Source organism: Rutilus rutilus (assembly GCF_951802725.1).
Source record: "Rutilus rutilus genome assembly, chromosome: 1".
NCBI classification, from domain to species: Eukaryota; Metazoa; Chordata; class Actinopteri; order Cypriniformes; family Leuciscidae; genus Rutilus; species Rutilus rutilus.
In genome coordinates, this window is record NC_140209.1 from 41668123 (window position 1) to 41693683 (window position 25561).

At 37.8% G+C, this 25561-nt stretch overlaps 5 protein-coding genes across 6 annotated transcripts; all 5 read left to right on the forward strand.

The window, feature by feature from the left end:
• Window positions 1-147: 147 nt before the first annotated feature.
• LOC311301097 (von Willebrand factor C domain-containing protein 2-like) lies at window positions 148-3437 on the forward strand. Of its 2 annotated transcripts, none has more exons than XM_084425958.1 (3): window positions 148-927; window positions 1391-1520; window positions 2675-3437. In XM_084425958.1, the coding sequence occupies exons 1-3, from the start codon at window positions 574-576 to the stop codon at window positions 2941-2943; spliced, it is 753 nt and encodes a 250-aa protein (XP_084282084.1). In that variant the 5' UTR covers window positions 148-573; the 3' UTR covers window positions 2944-3437. The 2 variants fall into 2 exon arrangements, with proteins under 2 accessions (XP_084282084.1, XP_084282085.1); XM_084425959.1 differs by having other exon boundaries at window positions 2699-3437.
• A 1161-nt stretch (window positions 3438-4598) lies between these two features.
• rpl23 (ribosomal protein L23) lies at window positions 4599-7100 on the forward strand. Its single transcript, XM_084435382.1, has 5 exons — window positions 4599-4718; window positions 5964-6047; window positions 6385-6513; window positions 6607-6720; window positions 6974-7100. The coding sequence occupies exons 1-5, from the start codon at window positions 4706-4708 to the stop codon at window positions 7054-7056; spliced, it is 423 nt and encodes a 140-aa protein (XP_084291508.1). The 5' UTR covers window positions 4599-4705; the 3' UTR covers window positions 7057-7100.
• Window positions 7101-7818: 718 nt separating this feature from the next.
• dnaaf19 (dynein axonemal assembly factor 19) lies at window positions 7819-10035 on the forward strand (the record flags this gene model as incomplete). The annotated part of the gene is made up of 3 exons (XM_084433445.1): window positions 7819-9148; window positions 9314-9443; window positions 9562-10035. The coding sequence occupies exons 1-3, from the start codon at window positions 9006-9008 to the stop codon at window positions 10033-10035; spliced, it is 747 nt and encodes a 248-aa protein (XP_084289571.1). The 5' UTR covers window positions 7819-9005.
• An 80-nt stretch (window positions 10036-10115) lies between these two features.
• Window positions 10116-11387, forward strand: LOC311305629 (Ig-like V-type domain-containing protein FAM187A; the record flags this gene model as incomplete). Its single annotated transcript, XM_084433433.1, has 1 exon — window positions 10116-11387. The coding sequence occupies one exon, from the start codon at window positions 10116-10118 to the stop codon at window positions 11385-11387; it is 1272 nt and encodes a 423-aa protein (XP_084289559.1).
• Window positions 11388-12330: 943 nt separating this feature from the next.
• On the forward strand, window positions 12331-25155 carry abi3a (ABI family, member 3a). Its single transcript, XM_084424650.1, has 9 exons — window positions 12331-12585; window positions 13559-13729; window positions 15819-15998; window positions 17791-17849; window positions 18832-18927; window positions 19021-19313; window positions 20585-20704; window positions 22250-22375; window positions 24198-25155. The coding sequence occupies exons 1-9, from the start codon at window positions 12454-12456 to the stop codon at window positions 24359-24361; spliced, it is 1341 nt and encodes a 446-aa protein (XP_084280776.1). The 5' UTR covers window positions 12331-12453; the 3' UTR covers window positions 24362-25155.
• The last annotated feature ends 406 nt before the right edge of the window (window positions 25156-25561 follow it).

A 25561-nucleotide genomic window follows, 5' to 3' on the forward strand; every position in this document is an offset into this window, starting at 1 on the left:
GTATACTTCATAAAATGAACTTGAAGTATATACTGTTTCGTAAGGGCACCTCTTATTTGGCCGTAATGGGTGGAGCTAGACGGTCCAACCATATCCTAAACCTACCCATAACTCTATCTCTCCAGTCTCCACCCATCAGATCCAGAGGTGGAGCAGGACGTCCAGAGAGGGAGAGCTGGATGTCATTTTAGCTCTGCAGTGAGTGAGCACCACTTGGATCGGTATGTAACCGTTTCTGTGAAGCTCTTCACGATAGGCCTATTTGTATCCTAAACCAGTTGTCCGTCCATCCATCGGTTCAATATTATTTGAAGGGAAAAGTCTTTAAAAGATTTTAAAAGATTAGAATGATTCAAAAATTACAACACAGTCCTGCTATTATTATTGTAAAAAGTAACGTAAAAGTTTGTTTTTTACTGATAGTAATCGAACACTAAAAAAAATACAGTTGCCTGCAAGCTTGTACAGTTACAGGAGGTGGGTCATTTCTCTTGTGTATGTCATTGGGCAAATGTTCATGCACTGACCCACGCGCATGAAGAGAAACCAGTCTACAGCTTACTGCCAGTAACGATGCGATCTCTCGTCCTGTGCTTCTCGTTTGCACTCCAGTGCTTCGTTCTCCAAAGCGCATCAGAGTACTCTTCCAAATCCGAGCTGGAATACGAATTTGGTGACTATCGTGGCAAGTTCTGCATCGACGATCAAGGTTTTGTGTATGGCATCGGAGAGGTTTATTATCCGAGCTCCACAGCGTGTCCCTGCACCTGCACAGAGGATGGACCCGTGTGTGTCAGACCCAAGTGCCCGCGTATACACCCGAGATGCACGCGCATCAAATACAAGTCGTGCTGTCCCGTGTGTGAAGCTGTCAGTAAAGTTTGCGTGCATGGAGGCAAAACTTACAGAATGCTGGAGGAATTTAGGGTGAGTCAGCGTATAAGTTCTTAGCCTGGAAAATACATTTCTATATTCTAACCGGATATTATAATAATGACCTGTTATTATAATAAATGACCTTTTTGTCTTTTTCTTTACTGATGTTCTTAGGTTTATCACAACCATGTAAAAAGTATAATATAGCGTAGAATAACGACCTTTATCATCTTTTTTCCCCCCTTTACAACACTACACTTTCAGGATATGTGCTAGCCTTAATAGAACTCTAAGAGTTTCAAGTTGGGACATAATATTAATTGCATGATAATTGTATAATATCTGCGTTTTGTTTGACTCTAGTCAATGATCTATTATTTTTGTGTGGGATAAAGAAAAATAAGAGTCTATGATTAAACAGTATATAGGCTAAGACTGTTTCAATTCTCTTAATTACTCATAATTTACTTATATTTACATTAATGCATTTAGCATTTGTTCCTGTGTAAAATAGTTGTCACCCTGTGAGCGTTGCCGGTGTGAAGTCAACAGAGAAGTTTACTGCACCATATCCGGCTGTCCTGTCTTACATTGTGTAAATCCTGTATACGAACCCAACCATTGCTGTCCTGTGTGCAAAAGCGGTGAGGGTCCTTACACATGCAACATTACACGTGCATCCAATAATGTCTTTACAAACACCATCACATGCATCTAGTGTTTTGAGAGGCATGTATGTTGTGTTGTGCAACTCACAAGGATCAATGATGAAGTTTCATTGGTGATGTGGAGCCAACACCTCTTGTTTTGATTGATTTGTTACTGCATATGTTCGCAGTGATGTCATGGAAAAAGAATGATGCAATGGAATTGTTCGATAGATTGCTTACTACCAACATGCCCTCTATAAATAGGAACTAATTCACTGCATGCTGGGATGGCACAGGCACTATGGGGCATTAGGCCATCCCTGACAACAGAAGGCAAGAGGTGGACAGATTGTGTGTGTGTAATGTTTATGTAGAAATGGGTATATAATGTGTATCAATTTTAAAACGTATAATAGACATTGTGTATAAACGTAATGCATTTGTGGGCGTCTACCTGGTCATTTCTGTTTGAGCGCAACAGTGGGATAGTTCACCCAATAATGAAAATTCTGTCATAATTTACTCACCATCATGTCGTTCCAAACCTGCATGACTTTCTTTCTTCTGTGGAACATAAAAACATCAATTTTGAAGAAAAAAATTCTGTTCACTTTACAAGTGCCACAAAAGTCACCAAGTTCCGTACCATTCCAATAAAGTTACAACTTTTACCATTTCAAAACGGAAACATTTTCAGTCAAAAGTGGTTAAATGGACAGAAACATGTCCTTTTGTGTTCCAGAAGAAAGTAAGTCAAGCAGGCTTGGAACGACATGAGTAAATGCAGACAGAATTTTAATTGTTAGGTGAACTAGCTATAATTCCCCCCTAATACCGATTCCAGTCCAAATATCTAAAAATTCTTAAATCAGGATTCATTTACTAGATAAGTAAAATTAGATAAGATATTATGTCTTGTTTTCCGGGGGAATTAATCAAAATTAAGTGAGTTTCTGCTTAAAACATGCTAAATGATCTGTCCATGGGGTAAGAAAAATATACACGATTATTTTTCTTACCCCATGGACAGATCATTTTGCTTGTTTTAAGCAAAAACTTTAGTAAATGCATCTTGATTTAAGAATTGTATTTAATAGTCGGACTGGAAACAAGACAAAAATACTAAGTAAGAAAAGCATTTTTTGCAGTGTGCTCCTGTCTCCTCTTCAAAGGGCCAAACTGCTTTGCTGGAAATCGCGTGATCTCAGCTGGAGAGCGTGTGGAGATTGATGAGCAGACGGTGTGTTTCTGCACATACCAGGATGGAACGTGGCAGGCACACCCTCACGCTACCTGTGAGGAGCGCCAGCGAGCAGACAATGAAGCCACTGACTCCGACAACACATCCAAACAGATGGAGGAGCAGGCGAAGGAGAAAGAGAGAGTGTTCTCACCCAGGCTGGATGCCATCCCATGAAGGGAAGTGTGCCTGGCACCAGCTCTCCTGACAGGCAGGAGGGGATGCAGAGCACATGCGGTGTCTGTGCCCAGGGTGAACACAACCTGCGCTGCCTGGGATAGCTGCCAATGCTGACCTCTTTAGCCAACCTCACCACCCCCGCCCACCCTGACCCAGATCCGCAACCCTCTGAGAAGCAACATGCAATAGCAGTATCACAGTTTCATTACTGTATACATGCACAATTATAACATTCCAGAGTTTGGATTTCCACACATATATATTAGGCAGTTTTCAACTTTGATGATAATAAGAAATGTTTCATGAGCACCAAATCAAGATGTTAGAATGATTTCTGAAGGATCATGTGACACTGAAGACTGGAGCCATCACGGGAATAAATTAAATTTTAAAACATATTTAAATAGAAAACAGTTATTATAAATTGCAATAATATTTCACAGTATTATTATTATTTTATTTTTTTGCTGTATTTGTGAACAAAAGAGACATATAAATGTATTGTATATAATTTTGTCTACTTATTAAGATACAGTTATACAGTACATTTAAATATGGAGCATTGTATTTTTAAAAACATTATCTCCCATTTTTCCATCTCATTCTTTTAGCACGTTGTTGAATTTTAAATGTTTTATTCTATGGCCAATATGATGTATTTCATTAATAATTTCAATGTTTATTCCAACAGATTTTAAAAAATGTTGTATTAGATTAGCCAGTAAAATGTTGTTCTCCATAAAGACGATAAATGTTTTTGTTTAGATGGGAAGTGGAGCATGCAACACCCAATTTCAAAGGGCTGGTCAAATGGAAACATATTTTTCTGTATTAAAACACCTCAGGTTTGAGTATTTTCTCCTTGTTTGAACATCTCATTGCATCTTTGATGTTTTGTTGATTTGATCCATTCCATTTGACATTTTCTTTAACGCAGCTAATTTACAAAGTGCATGTAAATATAATGGCAATTATAATAAATATAATACATTTCTTTCTTTTTAAATTGTGAAAGTGTAATTCCAACTGTGAGTTAGGTTTCTTATAGGGCCGTAATTTCCATCCCAAATAATTCATATACACTGTAAAAAAATATTTTTCAAAGTTGTAAATAAAACAAAGATTATTGGAGTACATTTTACAGGAAAATACAATTTCAGTCTTTCAGCTTTCAAATTTCACGTTTAATTCAATGTGTTTCTTGCCATTTCTTTGCAATTATTTGTGAAATTTACTAGCAATATCTGAGGGAAATCCGTCATTTTATTGTTTGTAAAAGTTTTTTTTAATATATATATTTTTAGCTAATCTACAGTGAGGTCCAAAAGTTAGCCTATTTCACTCAATACTTTTCTCATTTTAATATATATTTGTTTTTAATCACATATTATATTATGCATATAACAATATGAGTAAAACGTTTAATTGAAAAACCAACGTGGATTTCAGAATGTGTTAGCCTGATGTGAGCCGCACTAAAGTTTCATGGTCAATGTGTCTTACGACATTAAGTTACACGTCACTTTATAATTTCACATTAATGACAATATATTTGGTCAATTTGGGTCTCGCATATAATTTGAGTTACTGAAATGCATGATTATAGCGCGATATACAGTTAGGCGACATACGCCACGCTAGGTGGCGATGCACAGAGAGTGACGTTGAAGTTTGCGCCGGATGCTGTGAGATCTGTGGTGCGCGCACGAATATATCCCATCATTCCTTTCTCTCTCTTCCTCTTTCCCTTTCGGCGACAATGTCTAAGAGAGGTAAGAAACACACATGGAAATCTAAAATCATCCTTGAAATGAGGTACGCTAAAGCTCCCTAACTCAATACATGGGTTTAACTGGTCATATAGGAATTATATTGTCGATATATTGATGTAAATGCTCAATTATATCTTTGATAAAAACAGATATGTACATTTTCGGCTAACGGCAGGAGCCATGTTTGCTAAGTACGTGGACCCAAGCTCGTGGAGCCAGTAGTGGTGATTAAACGCTTCTTACGCAAATTTTGTTGTGTGAAAGCAAGTTCTGGAACACTGTTTCATGATAACTATCATGTAAAATTAACATTGACTGTAAAAGCACTAGAGGTGCGAGACTTTAAACATGCAGCGAAGCGGGTGTACACTCGACTGAATGGTGGCGAGTTGAATCGCACGTTAGCGTGTTTGAGTAATGCATGTTTTGGAGATTTATCGTAAAGGGCAAACGAATTGATCAGTTTGCCTAGCTCTGAAATATTGTCTTCGTAAATGTATCTGAATGAAATCAGACTGGTATCGGGTAGAAAACATCAGTTCACTACTATAAACTTGCTGCAGTGACGGAAACAGTTAAGCTAGACATGTTGCAGACTTAAATAGTTCACCTTTAAACAAACGTCTTTAACTTTTTACGCACGTTGTTACGAACCTGTTTAACTTAATTTCTTTTGTCGAAAACACTGGATTTTAGGTGGAATGAACATCCTGTCACCATTCATTTTCATTAGGTTTTTTTTATGTACCTAAAGTGAATGGTGACTGAAGCCATTATCACTTCAAAAAAAATTGCACCATGGGCCGGTTGCATAAACTGCTTAGACTAGTCTTAAAGGTTAGTCAACACATTTTTTTTGTTTTCTATAAGCCTGTCCATAACTGTTGAAGTCAATTAAGTTACATAAAAACACAGACTGAAAAGTAAGACTAATTGCCCCTTGACTAACTGCTAGATGGTCATACTAATATTTAAGACACATCTTGACATAATGGCTATGTTTGTGCAACTGGCCCCAGGTCTTTCCTTCCCTTATAATGAGGTTGGAGTAGTTTTAATGTAAATGACAAATGTTCTTGGCCAAAAAAGTTTTGTATGTAAACCGCTCTCTGCATAATTTTAAGTCACTAGATGGTTGGTCACTTATAAACGAATGAAATGTCATAACGGCTTGCTGAACGGAAAGCAAATGTGATTTTAGTGTATTTTGGTAGTTGTAAAATCATAATGTTTTTGTCTCTTCAGGACGTGGTGGGTCATCGGGAGCCAAGTTCCGTATTTCACTGGGTCTCCCGGTGGGAGCGGTCATCAACTGCGCTGACAACACAGGTATGAGATCTTCCAGCATTGGGCATATGTACTTGTCCTTCTTAAAGCACTTGCTTTGACTGATCAGTGGCTGGGTGAGTTGTCGTAGAAGGAAATATTAAATCCCATTGCTGTTGGGTGAGATGGCAGTTGCTATGTGCTGTTCAATCTCAATCCGTGATGGAACAAATGTTTGTGGTTTGTCACAGGCTTTTTCTTGGCTGAGGGTTTGCAGACTTATGTCTATTAAACTAACTTGCAGCATGAAAATATAACTAACTATAGGCAATTAAGTTAGTCTTTACGCAATTTTATTTATTTTTTTTAACTCCACTGATCTGGCTTTTCTGTTGTTTAGGTGCCAAGAACCTGTACATCATATCCGTCAAAGGCATCAAGGGTCGTCTGAACAGGCTCCCTGCTGCTGGTGTGGGAGACATGGTTATGGCCACAGTGAAGAAAGGCAAGCCAGAGCTCAGGAAAAAGGGTGAGTGTTTTCAGAGCCTGTTGCAACTGCACTCTGCTGGCTTTGGCTTAGAGAAGCATATATGCTTATACAGATGTCCCCTTTTTAATCTAGTACATCCTGCGGTGGTGATACGACAGCGGAAGTCGTATCGGCGAAAAGATGGCGTATTTCTATACTTTGAAGACAATGCAGGGGTCATAGTGAATAACAAAGGAGAAATGAAAGGTAAGTGATGAATTTCAGATGTTTTCAGTATCCTTCTTAAAGCACTTGCTTTGTCTGGTCAGTGGCTGGGTGAGTCGTCGTAGAAGGAAATAGTAAATCCCATTGCTAATGGGTGAGATGGCAGTCGCCATGTGCTGTTAAATCTCAATCCGTGATGGAACATTTCACTTCTCTTCTTGATGCATGTCATTTTAGTTTTCAATTTCCGGATTTAGCTCAGGTGCAGTGCTAACTTGTTTCTCTCTTTCTTTAGGCTCCGCTATCACAGGACCCGTAGCCAAGGAATGTGCAGACCTGTGGCCCAGAATTGCTTCCAATGCCGGTAGCATTGCCTGAGCTCAAATGTGGCTTGTCGTTTTCAATAAATACTCAAAAGTTTACACACGTGTCACTCTGTTGATTGCAGGAAATTGCCTTGAGACTATACAATTAAACCTGCAGTGGTTAGATTGAATTTGTGATGGCATTTTATAAGCCTTTTAATGCAATTAAAGATTTTACAGACTTTGTTGGGCATATTAAGTTTTGACTTCACTACATGTGGTAAATGCAGTTGAATGGGAAATATTGAATCTTGAGGATTGACATTAATTGTTTCACAGACAAGGCTTAAATCCAGTCCTAAGCTAAAATGCATGTTTTAACTGAAAGCAACTTGCCCTGACACGTCTCTGCCATTGTTTTGCCATGAGATGCACACCAGTAATGTTTTCTAAGACGTGTTTTAAAAGAAAAGCTACTTGAATATCCTTATTGAACTAAGGCTTAGTCCTGACTTAATCTGTCTGTGAAACCAGGCCTAAAGCTAGATTTCTAAGTAATGCATTAACTTTGATAATGAACCTAAAGCATGTTTTTAATACTTAATTAGCAGAAATAAGTTGGTCAAATTATTTTTTATATACAGTATCACAGAGTGAGTACACCCCTCATGTTTCAGCAAACATTTTAGTGTATTTTAAGGGACAATACTATAGAAATGAAACTTGGATATATTTTAGATGTAGAGTAGTCATCAATGTGCTGCTTGTATAGCAGTAGATATTTAGGCTACTGTCCTCTGAAAATAATTCAACATACAGCCATTATTGTCAAAATAGCTGGCAACAAAAGCGAGTACACCTCTAAGTGATAATAGCTGTTCGTCATTTAACCATGCAAAGTGACGTCCTATTCATCATGTTCATGTTTTTGTCTGCTTGACAGGACCATACAAATTTGTGTATCTTGTATTAGAGTAGTTAAAATGTGTGCTTTGAGTACAATTATCTCATACTGACTCTGAAGCCCTCCATTCAGAAACTGGGCCGAACGGCATGATAACGACCCCAAGCACACCGCCAAGATGACACTGCCTTGCTGAGGAAGGTGATGGAGTGACCAAGTATGTCTCCAGACCTGAACCCTATTGAGCACCTGTGGGGCGTCCTCAAGCGGAAGGTGCTCCATGATGGATTCCAGCAACAACCTGTGCGTCTCTGGTGAACTCCATGCCTAGGAGGATTAAGGCAGTGCTAGATAACAATGGTGCTCACACAAAATATTGACACTTTGGACAGTTTTGACATGTTCATTTAGGGTGTACTGACTTTTGTTGCCAGCTATTTTGACAATAATGGCTGTATGTTGAGTTATTTTCAGAGGACAGTAAATATCTACTGCTATACAAGCAGCACATTGACTACTCTAAAATATATCCAAGTTTCATTTCTATAATATTGTCCCATGAGAAGATATACTAAAATGTTTTCTGAAATGTGAGGGGTGTCCTCACTTTTGTGAGATACTGTATTCTCAACAGACTCGCTGGTTGAACACATTAGGAATACATTTATTACAAACGTCAGAAATGTTTTTGTTTTGTTTTTTGTTTTTTTTTACAGAAAGATGGAAATATTGTTACATTGTTTGTTACTGAACTCAATGAGAGCCGCACTTTGAGAACACTAATCCTCAAAGTAGCTGTTAAGTTGTAATTTATATGTTGTGGTAATTTACACATTCTGTCAATCTATCCAATTTGTTTTCAATAAAACTCGCTAATCCGACAATCAAACTTTCCTGCCAGTTCCGAAGTTCCAGTGCGACAGTGAGTCCGTTGCGTTGTTGTCATGGAGACCAGTTTGTTGTGGAGGCGTGAGCTAGCAAGTTAGCTGTACTCATTTTCGGCTAACCGAAGTTGCTGGATTTCTGACTTTAGAGGTAAATAAAATTATCAGTTCCTTCTAAAAGTACATTGAGTGACTTCTTACGGCCATATTTGTCGGTAAGCAGTAAGAGCAGGTATGGAGAAATCTGATGTGATAAATTTCAGCTCTCTTGAAAAAGAGCTACAAGCGGCGCTGGAAGCGGACAGGAAATATCAGAGGGAAAATGATGCCAAATTTCGTGCTTTGAACCAAAATGTCGCCAGCTATGAAGAATTCAGGTGCGTTGCTCACTTATTGTACTGTGTAATTCACATTTGCTCCCAAAACGATTACTAACTCTGACTGACACTTTAATTATCTTTACCGGGTAGCTACTGCATGTGTCTGTCTCTCTTGTAACCGTTTTTATATTTTAATTGGAAGGTTTTATGTGTTGATTTCAGGGACATAGTACTTGCATCTCACTTAAAGCCTCTTGATAGAAAGGACATCTCTGGTGCACCCCGAAAACAGCCGTGGAATCCAATTGCTTTTGAGACAAAGCATGAAAGTGCTTCAACTGAAGAGGTCCAGGTGAGCCTTTAACCTAGTATGTTCTCTTGCATATGAATAAATTGATCATTTGGATGCTAGATCTCACCAAAGATCATCCCTCTTGACTGACTATGACTAACTTTTATTCTGTCTTTAGCCGCAGTTATCTGAGATCCAGCCAAGAAATGCATCAGAATTCATCCGTGGCTGGCGCAAGTTTGCAGGGAGCTCATTTGAAAAGTACAGTCTGCTTGTGAGTCTGGGAGGCAAGGCTCTGCAGGAAATCTTCAGCACTGAGGTTGGCTTTGGTCTTCTAGGCGAGTTCTTTCTGATTCTGTCACAGTGCCTTAAGTCAGGAGATGAGGAAAAAGTGATTGGAGTGCTGGACGGCCTTTCCAGAACTGGTCGTTTTGGCCTCAACCAGACTCTTCTTAGTAAGGCAGAACAAAAAGCCTGTGAGGAGCTTTTCCACAAGCTACAAGTTGCAGGAGGAGAATATCATACTTCTAAAGATGATTCTTCTGACACTTCAATGGTTTGTGAGGCCAGTCTGACACATGTGGAGGACGATGAGACTGACATTACAATAAAACTTAAAGGGTTAATGGGGAAATATGGTATCCAAAAATAGTTTAGATTGAAAACTCCATTGTTTTTTTTTTGTGTGTGTGTGTGTGGTTTTTTTTATTGGTACTTTACACCAGCGGAAATATGTTAAAAGAAGTGTTGGCCATTTGTTTTTGGGCCATCTGCCCATTGTTACTTTCAGCCTATGAGGCTCCTGAGGATAAGAAGGACATTTTTGCCAGCAGGGCCTGTCCTGCATTTCTTGTCTTTGACACTGCGGCCTTCATAGCCGATATGACCATTGAACTTCCTTGTCACTGCAAACCAGAGGAGACTCATTCAGTGGTATGGTACTATCAAAAACAAATAGGCTCCATGAACACCAAGGTCCTCACAGACTTTGAAGGCACTACGTTGGTGGAATCATCCAAAGTTGGCAGAGGGTCAGATCTGCACAGTCGCTTTTCCATCCGTTTGTTTAGCCTTCTGGTCTTCAGGGTCCAGAAAGCTGACTCAGGGCACTATATCTGTGGCACGGCCTCTGGTGAATTCTTCTACGGCTACGATGTTGATGTCCAGGAGGTCCATCAAGTTTCATTTCCCTTGAATGTCAAACAGAGCACTCAAGGACAAGAGGCAAAGCCCGTCAGAATGACAACGGAAATGTTTCAAGTGTTCACGAGCTACTGGTCATGGTCTAAATGTGACCGCTGTGACATCCGGGGGGAGCAGACGCGTGTGGGATTGTGTTATGTCAAAAGCATTTACCTCCATGTACGTTATCAGCATGAATCGGACGCAGCGGCTTCCTGTGGTTCCTCAGCCGTTCCCCAACAGTTTGGACTTTCAGGCAGTAGCTACGGAGCCGAGCTTGAGGTGAGGAACTGTCACACCATCTGTCCTCCGAAACCTACAACATCTCCAGAGAGACGAGCTCTGCTGAAGTTCCTCCAGGATGATGATCAAGCTTCTTCGGGTGTCACCATCCACTACCACAACCACCCCACAGGCTCTGATCTGGTCTTGACCTGTCCTGGCGCCAAACCCCAGGACGCTGTGGCCTGGGATAAAGGCTCAGCACCTCTTTACCGCTCTCAGTATATGGAGGGTTTGAATAAGACTTCTCGCATCTTCATTGACACCGGTCACCACCTACACTTCAGGCCCGTGCGGCTGAAAGATAAAGGCTCCTATTTCTGCTGGCTCCAAGGAGAGCTGGCTGCGCAGATCAGACTGGGGGTGTATCTCCGCTTGGGACGTTTGCGTCAAATCTCTGACTCGGAGTCTGTCTATGCACTACAACTTATACTTGCTTGCTACACTGGCATTACAGCTATGTTTCTCTTCACTGTCTTAGTCAGATTTATTTGGCAGATAAGCAAGGAAGATATTTTTGCAGATATTAACAGAACTTGAATTTGCAGCAATTATACTGATGCATGTTTACTGTGAAGTGCAATGTGAAATTGAATAAATATGCTACTTTATGATTTTTTCAAATGTTTTTCTTCTTAAACATACTGAGATGGAGGATAACTAAATCAATATGTACTTTTATTGTGTAAATGTTTAAATTACCTATTATTTTATTCTCAGACATGATACAGAAATGTAGAAAAAAAATTTATTAAACAAATGAATTCACATGACTTTTCCAGTCATTTGTGATTTACTGGGTAAGAAATTTTTATATATATATATATATATATACATATATCATATATATTTGCTCACAATTTCTACACAATAAATATTTTAAAGATCAGCATAGGAAAAATAATAATTATTATTAGTTATTCACATTACTTTTCTACAGTTTTACATGATTAAAAAGTGCTATACATGGTTAATGTCACTGTCACAAATGTTGTAATGATTTGTGCCCTAGAAATGCAAGTAATTCATTTTACAATATCAGTTTTTTTATTATTATTATTATTATTATTATTATTATGTAAAGGTTTCTTTTATTTTCTGGTTTAAATAAACCGTGGGGCCATGACCAAATTTGACCAAACTGATTTTGGGTTTCATGACCCTTTAAGCCTTGTCTGTGAAACCGGGGTTTAGATTTTCAAAGCGGTCTATTCTTCTCATAGTTCACTTTTATAGACACATGGTAACAATCGATACAATCGCTAGAGGGCGTGTTTTCACCACGAAAGTTGCAGTAATAAAACCGCAGTATTAGTATGTGTAGTAATGCTATTATGTTTCTTGGACTAGTCACTTTAGCTGCTAAATTATTGCTTGCTGTTTTAAATGCAAATGGGGTTTAAATATAAAACGGCATTCAAAGCTCCTCGTTTCCACATGCTTGCACACCCCACGAGCAGATATGTGCTTGCAGCATCAAAGGAGAACTGATGACAGAGGAAGGCAGTGGCGGATGGGGTCTGACTGACAGATATCAGTAGCCTAGTCTGCTGTCTCACGGAGGTTTCCGGAGTTGTTCTTCAACGGTCTATCATTCCACCGCGCAATGAAGGATCAAAACTACGGCGAAGACGTTACAAAAATACTTGAGGATGCCCCCTCTGCTCGCAAAGCACTTTTAGACAACTACAACAATTTACACGAAGTAGCGAAGTATTGCGAGAGCAACTACCTGCAGGTAAGATGCTGACACGCGCTCGAGCAGCTTAACGAAACACATACATACTCAGTCTGAGACTGATAAAAATGACGAGACGTGTCATTTACAAAACAACAACTTAATTGAATTAATGTAATTAAACATTTTAATAGCATACTTAAGTGACGTCATTATAAATGTAAGGGTTTTTCTGAGTAAAACGCGCTTGCAGAGAGCGTTGCGCTCGCGTCTCGCTCGCGTCTTTTGCAGCGTCTCGCGCATGACAATGTGTTCTTAAAACGTGGCGTTCAAGTTAATAGAAATTCAACTTTAAAAACGCGTGACAATATCTTGCGCCCTTTCACAATTGCTCTGCCTGATCAAACTGTATAGTCTTTATTTTACTGAGTGTTTGGAGTCCCTCAGTAGGCTATACTGACTTTCCCACTTTGTACAACTGATAACAGATTGAAGCAGGCTAAAACTGTGGAACTTTTACTTTTACCTGCTTATACTCGTATTTAAAAGGTTGCTCAATATAAATGTTCAGGCAGGAAGGAACACATACAAGTGAGAAGATGAAGCAAGTCTTCTTCCTTGCAGTAGAGACCAAATCTGACTCCCCACAAAGAGTAAAACTTGTGATCACCTGTCAGCGGTCTCAGAGACGGAAATTGCTTAGTAAACTAATGTCTAAAAATCTGAAAATGCAAAAAGGTTTGTGTGAGTTGTAGGTTAATCCTTAAAGTCTAATTTCTATAATTGGCACATTATAAACACAATAGAAGTCAGTGGAAAGAAGAACAGAAAATGAAAGTAGCCTAACTGAATTTGCTACAAACGCACTTGTATACAAAACAATTTGTTCCGTTTTTTTTTTTTTTTTTTTTTTGCAACAGGATGTAAAATGAGATCATGTATTGCATGCAACACAATGACAGCTTGATGTCAAGTAAAATGAACCTGTTTGAAGCGTGTCATGTCTGTTTAACGGATGTTTCTACCTCTGCAGTCTGGAAATGACACCAGCAAAGCTCTGGAGGAGACCAAGGCCTTCACTGCTCAGTCTTTGGCTAGTGTGGCCTATCAGATCAGCTCTCTGGCCAGCAATGTGCTCAAGCTTCTGGATGCACAGACCCTGCAGCTCCGCAAGATAGAGTCCTCCGTCAACCAGATCGGACAGGTACCGGCCCCTTCCTCTCTTTCTTTTAGGGAGACTGGAATATACAGTCAAATATTTTGAGATATACTTCAGAACATGTTTGTTATTTTGATCATATGATCACGATACAGACATTATTATCAGTGTAAAGCAGTTAAGTCCTATCATGCTGACTCTATGAACTTTGTCGGCTCCACAATGTCGATTTTCATTTCTTAAAAAAAAAAGAAGGAAGTTGTGCATGTGCTGGTTCCTTACTTCCCTTAGTAATTATATAGGGGTACAAGGTTTGGTCTCTAAACTATGATAATGATCAGTTCAATACAAGTTTAGCAAAACATCAATACCTATTTGTTTCCCAATATTTCTCTAAACGTCAATATGTCAAAACAATTACCTCTGTACATCAACTCATAAATGTTTATCGCATCCACAGAATACTTATTGTCATTCATAAATATTGTCATTTGAATCTATTCCATCATAGTCCATAAAATGAAAAATAAAAATAAAAAAGTTAAATAAATGTTTTTGTTTACAATTATGATTGTTATAGCCTTGAGTTTTGTCATACATTTGAACTGAACATGAATCTGTGGGTTTCTCTGTTATTACTGCTTGGCAAACATGGTAATAACGTGCTTGATTGCAAAACCGCTCTTGGTCTCTTGGTGAAGGAGGATTTCCTACTGTAAAGTGCTGAGGGCTGTTGTAGAAATGTCCCAGAGCTCAGTGTAGGTAGTCACTGTTTGGGGCCCCCTGTCACCCGGGTGATAATACTCCATGCCACCAGGGCCCCCCTTGCCCCTCGGTTCCCTTGGCTCCTCTCACTGCGGCACAGCAGCATTCCAGTGCGCTCCGTGCCCAGCCTGCCTAACCAGGTCACCTGAGGCAGGGCTGAGAGGGGGTGAGCCAGATCCCAGACTTGGAATGAAAGGGCCACTGTTCTCTCGCTCAGAAGCAAAGTTTGAACGCTGATTGATGTTCTCTATTGTCTGCCCTGTGCCCAAGAAGAGCTGTAACAAGCAGGCCTGGAGTAATACTGATCCTTCTCACCCTATCTGAGTGCCCACAGAGGAAAGCCAGATTGGCATGTTTCAGGAAGAATCTAATGTCTTAGCGAGACTTCCAGTTCCTCCTACATCACAGACTAAACCTTTACTGAGGGGATTGAGTGCGTTGGAACAGCCTAAACAGCAATAAGATTTAGGCTGTGTTTGATGTAAATACCATTAGATTATGCTTACGGTTATATTTTTAATATAGTCCTGTTGACAGTGTTATATTAGTATTGTTTGTGTACTATTTTAATATTTATTACTATTTTGAATAAGCTTTTATAATTTCCATTTCCAAATTTTTATTTGAGTAATTTTGTTATGATCTTTTGTAATTTTTATTCGTTTTTTATTTTATTTCTTTTTAAGTAATTTTAGCACTTCAGTTCAACTTATGTTATTTCAGTTAGCTACCAAGGCAACATTACACATTTTTCTTTAGATTTTTCATCTATTATCTATATTTAATGTTTATTTCAGCTTTATTTCAATGAAAAAAACAATTTTTAAGCATTTTAGTGGTTTAGATAATAATGCCCGTAGAATGGGCAGATGTAACATTAATAGCTAATTGCTTTGTGAACTAATTCATGATTAATAAAATTAGTCACACTTTATTTTAAGGTGTCATTGTTACAGTGTATTTATATATTTAGGTTCTGAGTAATATTAATTAACAACATGTACTTACGGTTGGATTAGGGTTTGTAATTATTACTGGTATTATTATAGCAACTACATGTAACATTATCTAAAAAGGACACTGTAAAATAAAGTGTTACCAAAATATAAAATGTAATATTAGTTAATAAATTAATAAAAAATAAATGGGTTACATAGTGTTTTAAAAAATGTTTTTCATGTTTAATATTAATCATTAAGTGTATCAGCGACACTGCAGAATGCAGCGATAACCAATCAGAATCAAGATTTCCAGGCTGCGGTTTAATGAGTGATATTGTAGCATGTCGATTGTGAAGATTTCTACCAAAACGTTGTTTTAGAGGAGAATACCAGGTGTCACTTTTCCCAATCTCTCTGCTTGTATACAGACAGTGGACATGCACAGGGAGAAGGTGGCCCGCAGAGAGATTGGCGCTTTCACAGTTGCCAAGAGGGTTTCACGCAGTCATAAGATTGTCCCCCCTGCAAAAAATAAAGAAGCCAAGCTCAAGTACTCCCGCACACCCATCTCTTTCTCCAGCTTGGACTCTGTTGGCCATGGCGTGAAGGTGAGCACACACACAATCTCATGAGCATGGTTAACCCCCCATATTGTGGTGCCAGAGGTATACAGTGTGTTACAGTAAGTTAATTATCAAGACAACCAACCAGAATCTGCCTTAGTGCCTAAATATCCATGTGCCTTGAACAGTTTCAGTGATGTAATGTAATGTAAAAGGAAATATATTAAGTGGAACGAAAAATACATGTTGCGTGCTGTGCAAATAACAATGTTAACCCAGGGTTTACAATTGTACAGTGTGAAACACTTGTCTATTCAGTATTATTTTCTAACCTAGGGTAAAGTATAAATAGTGTGACACATGGAACAACATAAGCCAGGATTACATTTACCAAGTGTTACAATGATTAATGGTGTCAAGAATCTTTAAGATAAAACATTTAGCTGTTTCAGCATGGAACTTTTCATTTCTTCCCTTCATAACAGTTCGAAATAAAAATAAAAATGGTAAAAAAAATAGAGTTTCTCTTCGTGTCACACACTTGACCACATCCTGTTATAAAGCAGTTAGTCTGACAAATTAACAGTACACACAAACTCAGAGCAAAGGCACATTCAGATTACTCTCTTTTCCTACCTCCTTTACACTCCTCTTTCCCTCAAAAACAAACACACATTTGGCTACCAGCCACTAAGCAGCGTGGGAAAAGCAGCTACAGTCTTTACTTGGTGCTACTCATGCTAAGCTAGCTCATTGATACCCTGCTAGGTCTGTATAGCATTTAGCGGACTTTCACAGGAATCCACTTGCCACAGAAGACTGGTGAAGCACATCCATATTTAGAAAGTGTATCAAGTTAGCATACACACACCAAGTCTTACACTGTGCATATACTCATAAGCACAAACACATATTTTTATACTTGCAGAAGGTAGTTTTTCATTTGAGATGTTATTGTTTTAATCATACATTTATTATAAGCACTAAGTTTGGGATCAGTACGTTGTTGTTGTTTTTCAGCAAGGGTGCATTAAATTATGGTGTATCATGGTTTCCACAAGAAATATTAAGCAGCACAACTGTTTTCAACATTGATAATAAAAGAAATGTTTCTTGAGCAGCAAATCATCATATTATTATGATTTCTGAAGGATCATGTGACTATGAAGACTGGAGTAATAATACTGAACATTCAGCTTTGACATCACTGGAATCAAATACGTTTCAAAATTAGAAAACAGTGATTTGAAATTAATTCACAATATTACTGATCAAATAAATTAAGCCTTGGTGACCAGAAGAGACTTATAAAAAATAAAAAATAAAATCTTGCTGACCCTAATTTAGTATAAATAAATGAGTTCAGATGCAAAAGCCTCTTAAGTTCCATCTGAAATTTTCTTCTAAAATGATCATTTATATCAAGCTTGTGTATTTAAGTTCAGTAATTTCACTTACTTACACAATTAATTGGTATTTTTCATTGCCATTTAAGTGAAATTACTGAACTTTAATATACTCATTCTAGAAGAAAATATCAGATGGCACTTGAAGGCTTTTGCATCTGAACTCTTCAAATATAATTATATTTATTTACCTCATATTTCACCTGTAAAGCTGAAGTGTGTGAGTTCTGTGCTACTAGCATCATCAAAAAGAGTTACAGAAATATGAAATGTTTTCACACTGGTTTCCCTAAAGTCTCCTATTGGAATATTAAGGGAAACAGATAATGCTAATAGAAAGGAGTCAGGGTGGTCTGGTAGATTGTTTTTGTTTTGATATTATAATTAAGTTCAATCTACAAATTGCTAATCATCATATTTGTTGTTTTCAGGATTCTGGCCAGCCACAGTTAAAAACAGCTACGATGACACGGAGCGGCAGCACGCTGAGGTACATCTGTTTGACATGTTAGGGCCTGTTCACACAGGGCAAGTGTTATAGAATTTATTTCGATTTTGAATTTGCTTTTATTTGAATATTTTCAGTTTTCATTTTAATTGCAGTTTAAGTGCAAGTGTGTTATGTGGATTTGTAATTTTATAGGATTTAAAAAAAAAAATTCTATTTAACTTTAATTTATTTTTATTTCAGTTTTAGTCATTTTAGTACTTCAGCTTATTTTAATTCAGTTAGTTGCCAGGTAAAACATTTCTCATTTTCATTTTTTTAAGTTTTTCATCCAAGATTTGTATTTTATTTCATCTTTATTTAAATTTATGAAAACCATTCTTAATAACAAGAATTACAGAATGTGCTTTAAGGGATTCTGTGACCATTATAAAGTGTCAGGCTATTTTTTTTAGCATCTTGTGCCATGAGTGATGCTGTTTAATTTAAAAAACATTTCTCGAGGAATTTTCATTCTGTTATGCAGTGTCTACCAGTTTTTGATCACCAGTATGCATCCTGTGTGAGAATGCCGTTTACATTTATTCATTCTCTGCTTGATCTCCTGACATGCCCACATGACCGCAGCCACCCTAATACAAACTATCAGGCTATTCATCACATCTCCTTTTATTCTGGTTTAGATTCTCCACGAAAATTTCTCTGTTGTTCATAAAAAAGAAAATTCGGATGAAATCAGATATACTCATACTAACCCCTCATTCTCAGGCCTTTGTTCCTCTTCTTTCTCAGTTAGAGGGCCTTTCTCCAGGAAGTGATTTTAGTTTTGTTCTACCCACTTCCCCTCTTTGCACTGCCTGAAAGCAACAAGGCTTGCATTGTGGTAGCATTAGTTTCTCAGCACGAGTACATGAGACATGCACGTGTCTTTTTAGAGGCTTTCTGCATAAAATACAGAAGTACATGTCTAATATTAACTATTTTACAGCTCAGTATGTGTTTCTGTGTGTGCATGATCATCAAGTCGAGGCAGCCGTCCTCCAGAGCCTGTCCAGTGTCCTGTGGCTCCCACTCTGTCTCATGGAGCATCCCTCACCTCACTTAATGACAAGTCTATTGCGTAAGAGCTCATATAGTGTTTATCATTCCTGATTATAATCCTAACGTCACATCTGTATCAGTTTTCATAACTGGATTTCTCCCATCACCGCAGTTCGAGCTTTGGGAAAGCCGTGCCGCCCCCTGTAGTGCCCAGCTGGCCCACCAGCCCTGATGGTGACATCATCTGCACGCTGCTGGATGAAGGACCACCCCCTCCACCCCCACTGATGGAGGCAGAGGGTGAAAAGGATCACGGGCAGAAGACTGATCCACCTCCACCTCCTCCCCTTGACTGTACCGACATCCCCCCACCTCCACCCATGCCTGCTTCAGTCAATACATCTGATCCCAGCAGCCTGATAACCATACCACCACCTCCTCCACCAGCTCCACCTCTTGAAACAGGTTAGTTTGTGCTGACTGACAGATCAATCAACATGGCAGGACATTCAAAGGTTTCAGGAGGTTACGCCATATGCCATCTAGATGTGACATGATAAAGCAAGGAGGAATACATTTGTTGTCCTAACCAGCCGCTCCACATACAATACCAGTCAAAAGTTTCAGGTCGGTAGGATTTTTTTGGTTTACAATAAGGTTCCTTTTGTTGACGGTACTAGTTAACTACATTAGTTAAAATGTACTAACAATGAAAAATACTTCTAAAGCATTTATTAATCTTAGTTAATGTTAATTTCAACATTTACTGATACATTATTAAAATCAAAAGTTGTATCTGTTAATATTGTTTAACAGACATGAGTTAACATGAACTAACAACAAACTGTTATTTTATACTGTAATAAGTTACTCATTGTTAGTCAATGTCAGTTCATGCTAATGGGAACTAATGGGAAGATTCTTATTCTCACCAAGGCTCCATTTATTTGAACACAATTCGGTATAAACAGTAATATTGTGAAATATTATTACAATTTCAAATAACTGTTTTCTATTTGAATTTATTTTCAAATGTAATTTATTCCTGTGATGACAAAGCTGAATGTTCAGCTTAATTACTCCAGTCTTCAGTGTCACATGATACTTCAGAAATCATTCTAATATCTTGATTTGCTGCTCAAGATACGTTTATTATTCAAATCAATGTTGAAAACAGTTGTGCTGCTTGATATTTTTCTGGAAACAAAAATTAAAATTTTCAGGATACTTTGATGAATAGAAATAAAGTTCAAAAGAACAGCATTTATTTGAAATAGAAATATTTTGTAACCTAAATAACTCAATTGAATGTGTCCTTGCTGAAAAAAATTATTAGTTTCTTTTCAAAAAATCTTACTGACCCCAAACTTTTGAAGGGTAGTGTAACTGTGCATTAAACATTAAATATGATCTGCTGGTTGAGTTTGTGTCATGTTCAGTGTAGACAGACTGGTTAGGACTTGAGCTGCGAGTGTAAGAACTTACACTTAAAAACCTGTGATGTACTAGACTAACCTACATATTATTAAATAAAACAAATAAAAAAATGATACATTATACACACAAAAATAAATACAAAGAAAGCATGTTCTATATGTATGCATGTGTGTAGTAAAAATACAATCCGGTCAGTAGGCATATATGGATGCTGCTGCAGTGGAGCCAGAAGAAAATAATCAAATGACAATAGTTAAAAAATAGTATAATAGAATCGAATAAAAAAATGTTTTGTCTAGTGGCCGAGGAGAATGGATTTCCTCTACCAGAAGCTCCCAGTGACATGCCTCCTCCACCAGCCCCTGATGGCCTTGACCTTCCAACCCCACCGCCTCTGCATGATGAAGAGAACTTTGAAGGTACAAAAATGTCCAAATCAAAGCGTATGTTTGTTCAAACGTGGTATTTTGTTTTGTATGATGCTTTGTGTCTCGCTTCAAAATGCTTTGAATGATCACATGTTTGCTTTCTGTTACAGCCAGCCTTTGCTCTTAATCTTGGTGTTGCTGTTATTTGTTTCTGTGAGCTTTTATTCTCTACGCTCTTATTTTCACACTTGTCTCTCTCTTCTCACTCAGCTCCGCGTTCTCGCCGGTCACGAGTGCGACGCCATCCTCCTAGCTCTCGCTCTCTCTCTCTGAGGGTCCGCATGGGCCCCAGCGCTCGCTCGCTGTACACACGCTCGCTTTTTCTGCCCTCTGCTCAATCACGTAAGGCCCCGCTCATTCCTAAAACCTGATTCATTACAGTTCATTGGTAGTTTTGAGGCCAAAAATGTTGATACGACATACCAAAAACATTCGACATTTCAAAGACTCTTTTAGTTCAAATCTAATCACTCTTATTATCTGGCCCTTGAAAACATCTGTAATCTGTTCATATTAGTTAAACATTTCATCGCACTTCTCTTTATGAACACCTGTCAGTCATGATACCCCCACCCCCTCCATACCCGCCTCCTCTGGCTCCGCCTGCTTCGTTCAGCCCGTTGTGCAGGATCCCTGCTCGCCTAGAGCACCTGGGTAAGTGTGGCGCATTGCTGTCTGATGCTCTTCTCTTCCTTAATATTTGCCACTTCCCTCAATCTGCTCTTCATCGAGCCAAGCCAGCATATAATTTGACCTCGTATCACGCCTTTCTGGCATGCAACAGGATCCACACTCGATCTACATCCTCAACGAAGTTAGATCTCTCTTTTGAAAACTCAAATGATTTTAAAGGGATAGTTCAGCCAAAAAATGAACATTCTGTCATCATTTACTCACTATGTTAATCCAAGCCTGTATAATTTTTAGCTCCAAAAAGGACAAAAAGGCATGATAGAAGTAATCCATGCAATTTATGCACTATAGTGTTGTTAAAATAAAATATAAATATTACATGAAAAACTTGCATTTATTTTAAGTTGAAGTACTGAAATAAAAAAATCTAATATAAATACTTTTTTTTTAAATTACAAATCACAAAGTTACTAAAACTTAAAATGAAAACTGAAATGTAAGATAATTCAAAGTATTAATAATAAAATAGCTATTAATAACACTGGTGCACTATATTCTGAGTTATCTGAAGCCATATGATGGATTTTTGTTTTTATCTTTGGTGAACTATTCCTTTATATGTGAAGTGTGTAATTTGTACTGTAAACAAATGGAATTGCAAACATAATTGTTCTTTTCAAACATATGGACACCCGCAGGGATAATGCATTTTTATTATTTTTATCATGATTGATTGCCTGTGTGGTCTTCCATGTATTTGAAGCGGAAAACAATTATTGTTTTCACAATTTTGTTTGATGTGGCTTGTAGCGCAGAACTCAAACACTTTGCTTGTGACGACAAAGGTGCATTTGCTCTAGTGTTGTCTATATGTGTTAACATTGTGTGTCGATGCACATTTAGACCTTGAGATTCCAGCACCGCCCCCATCACCACCAGTAGATGGTTTTGACAACTATGAGGATATGCCCCCGTTACCTCCCCCTATTGATTACGACATATCTGCACCAGTCGACTATTTGGAGAAAGGTAGGCTTAATGTTGACTAAATTGAGTCAAACTAATTTTTTTTAGAGAGCTAAAGAATTTGCATTGTTAATCAGTATCGTAATAGCAAGACTTTGGTATTTCGTAATTAGGTGTTTACAATGACTGTATTGACATTTTAGGTTTCCGAGATAATTTTGTACTGACCAGTGGTGGACAGTAGCTTAATAAAAATTTTCAAGAATCTGTGCTTTATCTCAGTATTTTTTATTTTAAAGTCTCCCTGTGGTGAAAATCCAGTATTTAATGTTGTTTATATGTCTATGTGGTGTTTTTAATATGCTTTGAGACAAACTATGTGCAAATTCATAAGTCTACACCATTGCTGAGTATTTTTGCTTTAAAACTACAGTGAACCAAAGACAGTCCCAAAAACACGGTTTGAAATCGTTGGTGTTTCACAAACTATCTCGTAACCAATCACATCAACTTGTGATCGTCAACGAGTGGATCTCTGAGTTGGTGTGAGTGAGTGGGGGCGGGGCTAATTTGCATATTTATAGGATAAATGAGGCAAGGGTGTAGAGTTACATTCCAGCTGTTTTAAGGCATGAGGAATTTTTTCACAAGGAAAAAACTTTGAAATGTGTCATTTTGGTGATCAAAGAAGAGTTTTAAGGGATTCAGTTCGTTAGCCTCATAGCATAATTGCCTAAGTAATTTTTTGGGCAAATTGTGATATCTGCCTAACTTTACTGTCCTACCACTGCTGCAAAACTTGTCTTGTTTTCCAAAAACATTGAAATATGACTTAGGCAATTATGCTATGAGGCTAACGAATTATTGATTACAGGGGGACTTTAAGAAACATTTACTTTTACTTTACTACATTCCAAAGCATAATGTCATACTTTTTACTCCACTACGTTTTATCGAAACATGTCATTCCTCGTTATTTTGAACTGAAAAAATCATTCGTGATTTCGTGAACTGATTCTTTTAAATTAACCTGTAAAATCTGTTCGCAAATCACACTGTACAATGAATTGGATTGATCCAATTGCATCAGTTCTTGAGTCAACAATCGGATGAATTCACAAATCAGACTCAAAATGTGCCGAGAACGGGAGATCCTCTGGGCGTGCGTGCGTGCGCACGCGACTGATGGCTCGAAAAGTACGTTTTAAATTCAAAATTTTAGGATTTATTATTGTAAATGAAAATCAGATTTAGATCACAGCTGTCAGTTGTTTGTGAACTAAATCTGCTAGTAAAAGGGCGGGCTGTTTAAGCCCATTGTTTGAAATGCTTGAATGTGCACATGTCCACATTTGTGTATCACTGTGTCTGAACAGGGAAGATTTTAGGTGAAAACTAAATAGAACGTTAAAATAACAGCCCATGCATTTCCCGCTTCCATAGCAGTTTCAAATGATAGAAAACTGGCATGTTAGCATAGCTTTTTTCTAAAAATGTTAACGTGACGCCTGTTTTCTGATGTGCAGATCAATACATATTGAGTGTCTGCATAACCTTTCCTGTTGACTAGTGTTGGCCACTTCACAATTCATAATAAATCATAATGATGTCAGACTGAGCTGTAAACTATTTAAGCTCTGTCTGTGTGTCTCGTACCCCCCCACACACACACGTATTTTGAGTATATAAAATTGCAAAACAAATAAAAATTAATTCATTAATCAGTACTTTTTACATTTAATAATTTTACTGGAGTATTATTTTATTTTATTACAGTTTTCCTCAACACCTGATTTGAGTATTTCGTCCACCACTGGTCATGACATTCAGAATGTAAGATACCTACAGGGACTGATTTTCCATCGTAACTCTTTTTCCTACCAAGTGGTGGCACTATATAGCTACGACACAGGCAACCCAGGTGACCTGGTCTTTCAGGAGGGGGACATCATCTACCTCACCAGCAGGACCGAGGATGGCTGGTGTGAGGGGGTTCTGAATGGAGTAAAGGGTTATTTTCCTGGCAACTATGTGGAGTCCACCGCTTAACTGGCCATAAGAATACAGAATGTCAGTAAAACAATTATTAGACATATAAGGCATCTTGCATTCGCATTTTATCAAGTGAAACAGTGAAACGATTGGCTGTTGAAATGCTTTTATGCTATGTTGAAGTTTTGGAAAATCCCTAACATGCTGACTGATGTTTCCAGCAGAGAGGAGTTTGTGTGGACATGAAAAGCCTCTCCTATTTTAAAGTGTACTTTGGTCTTTCATAATGATGATGATAATGATAATTGATTTCTCAGGACTTTAAGTTATAATCTAAATCTACAACATATTAAGAAACATTTTTTGTACACTAGTTCACAAAGAAGTGTTAATTCTGTAAACATATTTGTTTAAATTGTGTAGAGTAAATAATGAAATAATATATTTGTGTAATATAATTTAGTCTTCTAATTGTAAACCTTTATTACTCATGATAAATTGATAACATTTTATTGATTCCCCAGCCGATGCAGTATTTCCCCCTAGTGAGTGATTGAAATCTGTTAATATACACAATTCAGTCACAATTTCATGATACCAAGTTAGCGTTTACAGTTCATAGAATCAATAAACTGTTAACATTGATGTCTGGGAATAAAGTTTGATTTGTTTTATGTCATTTATAACTATCCACTCCTTATACAAAATATCTTTTGCCTTGTTCATTCATGATGATCTGGCTCATAAGCACCAGTAGCCTTATTATTTGCATTTTTTATTCTCTTTTAGACTGTTTCACAATTTCTGTTTATTTCATGTTGATGAAAGATATTAAACTGTCCAAATCTAAATGTGTTCCTCTTTATTTCCACATAATTTGGAGGCATTTGTAGACAGCTAATAATGTTTTGGATGCTGGTCCCAACCAGGCATCTTTACTGGATTAAATAGTAAGACTTCCTTGTTCAATCTTTGCCAGTAAGTACATGCTGCTTCACCAGTTGTGCCAAAACCAAAACAACACAACACGCTGGAGATAATGGTTGTTCGCGATGGCCATTGAACCCTTGGCTGAGAAAATCAGACAGATAACATAACTGGTATCACTATAGGCAAAAACGAATATAAATTAAGCTTATTTGCTGACGATTTGTTGTTGTATCTAAGTGATGTGGACATTTCAATCCCGAGTGTAATCAATATAATGAGTCAATTCTCAAAAATTTCAGATTATAAAATGAACAGTGGCAAACCTGA

Coding starts and splice junctions, on each gene's coding strand:
- rpl23 (XM_084435382.1), top strand. Junction 6,048..6,384: donor CAACTGCGCTGACAACACAG/GTATGAGATCTT, acceptor TCTGTTGTTTAG/GTGCCAAGAACCTGTACATC. Junction 6,514..6,606: donor GCCAGAGCTCAGGAAAAAGG/GTGAGTGTTTTC, acceptor TTTTTAATCTAG/TACATCCTGCGGTGGTGATA.
- abi3a (XM_084424650.1), top strand. CDS start 12,454: ATGAAGGATCAAAACTACGGCGAAGACGTTACAAAAATACTTGAGGAT. Junction 17,850..18,831: donor CGGAGCGGCAGCACGCTGAG/GTACATCTGTTT, acceptor ATGATCATCAAG/TCGAGGCAGCCGTCCTCCAG. Junction 20,705..22,249: donor TGATGAAGAGAACTTTGAAG/GTACAAAAATGT, acceptor ATGCACATTTAG/ACCTTGAGATTCCAGCACCG.
- LOC311301097 (XM_084425958.1), top strand. CDS start 574: ATGCGATCTCTCGTCCTGTGCTTCTCGTTTGCACTCCAGTGCTTCGTT. Junction 928..1,390: donor GAATGCTGGAGGAATTTAGG/GTGAGTCAGCGT, acceptor TGTGTAAAATAG/TTGTCACCCTGTGAGCGTTG. Junction 1,521..2,674: donor CTGTCCTGTGTGCAAAAGCG/GTGAGGGTCCTT, acceptor CATTTTTTGCAG/TGTGCTCCTGTCTCCTCTTC.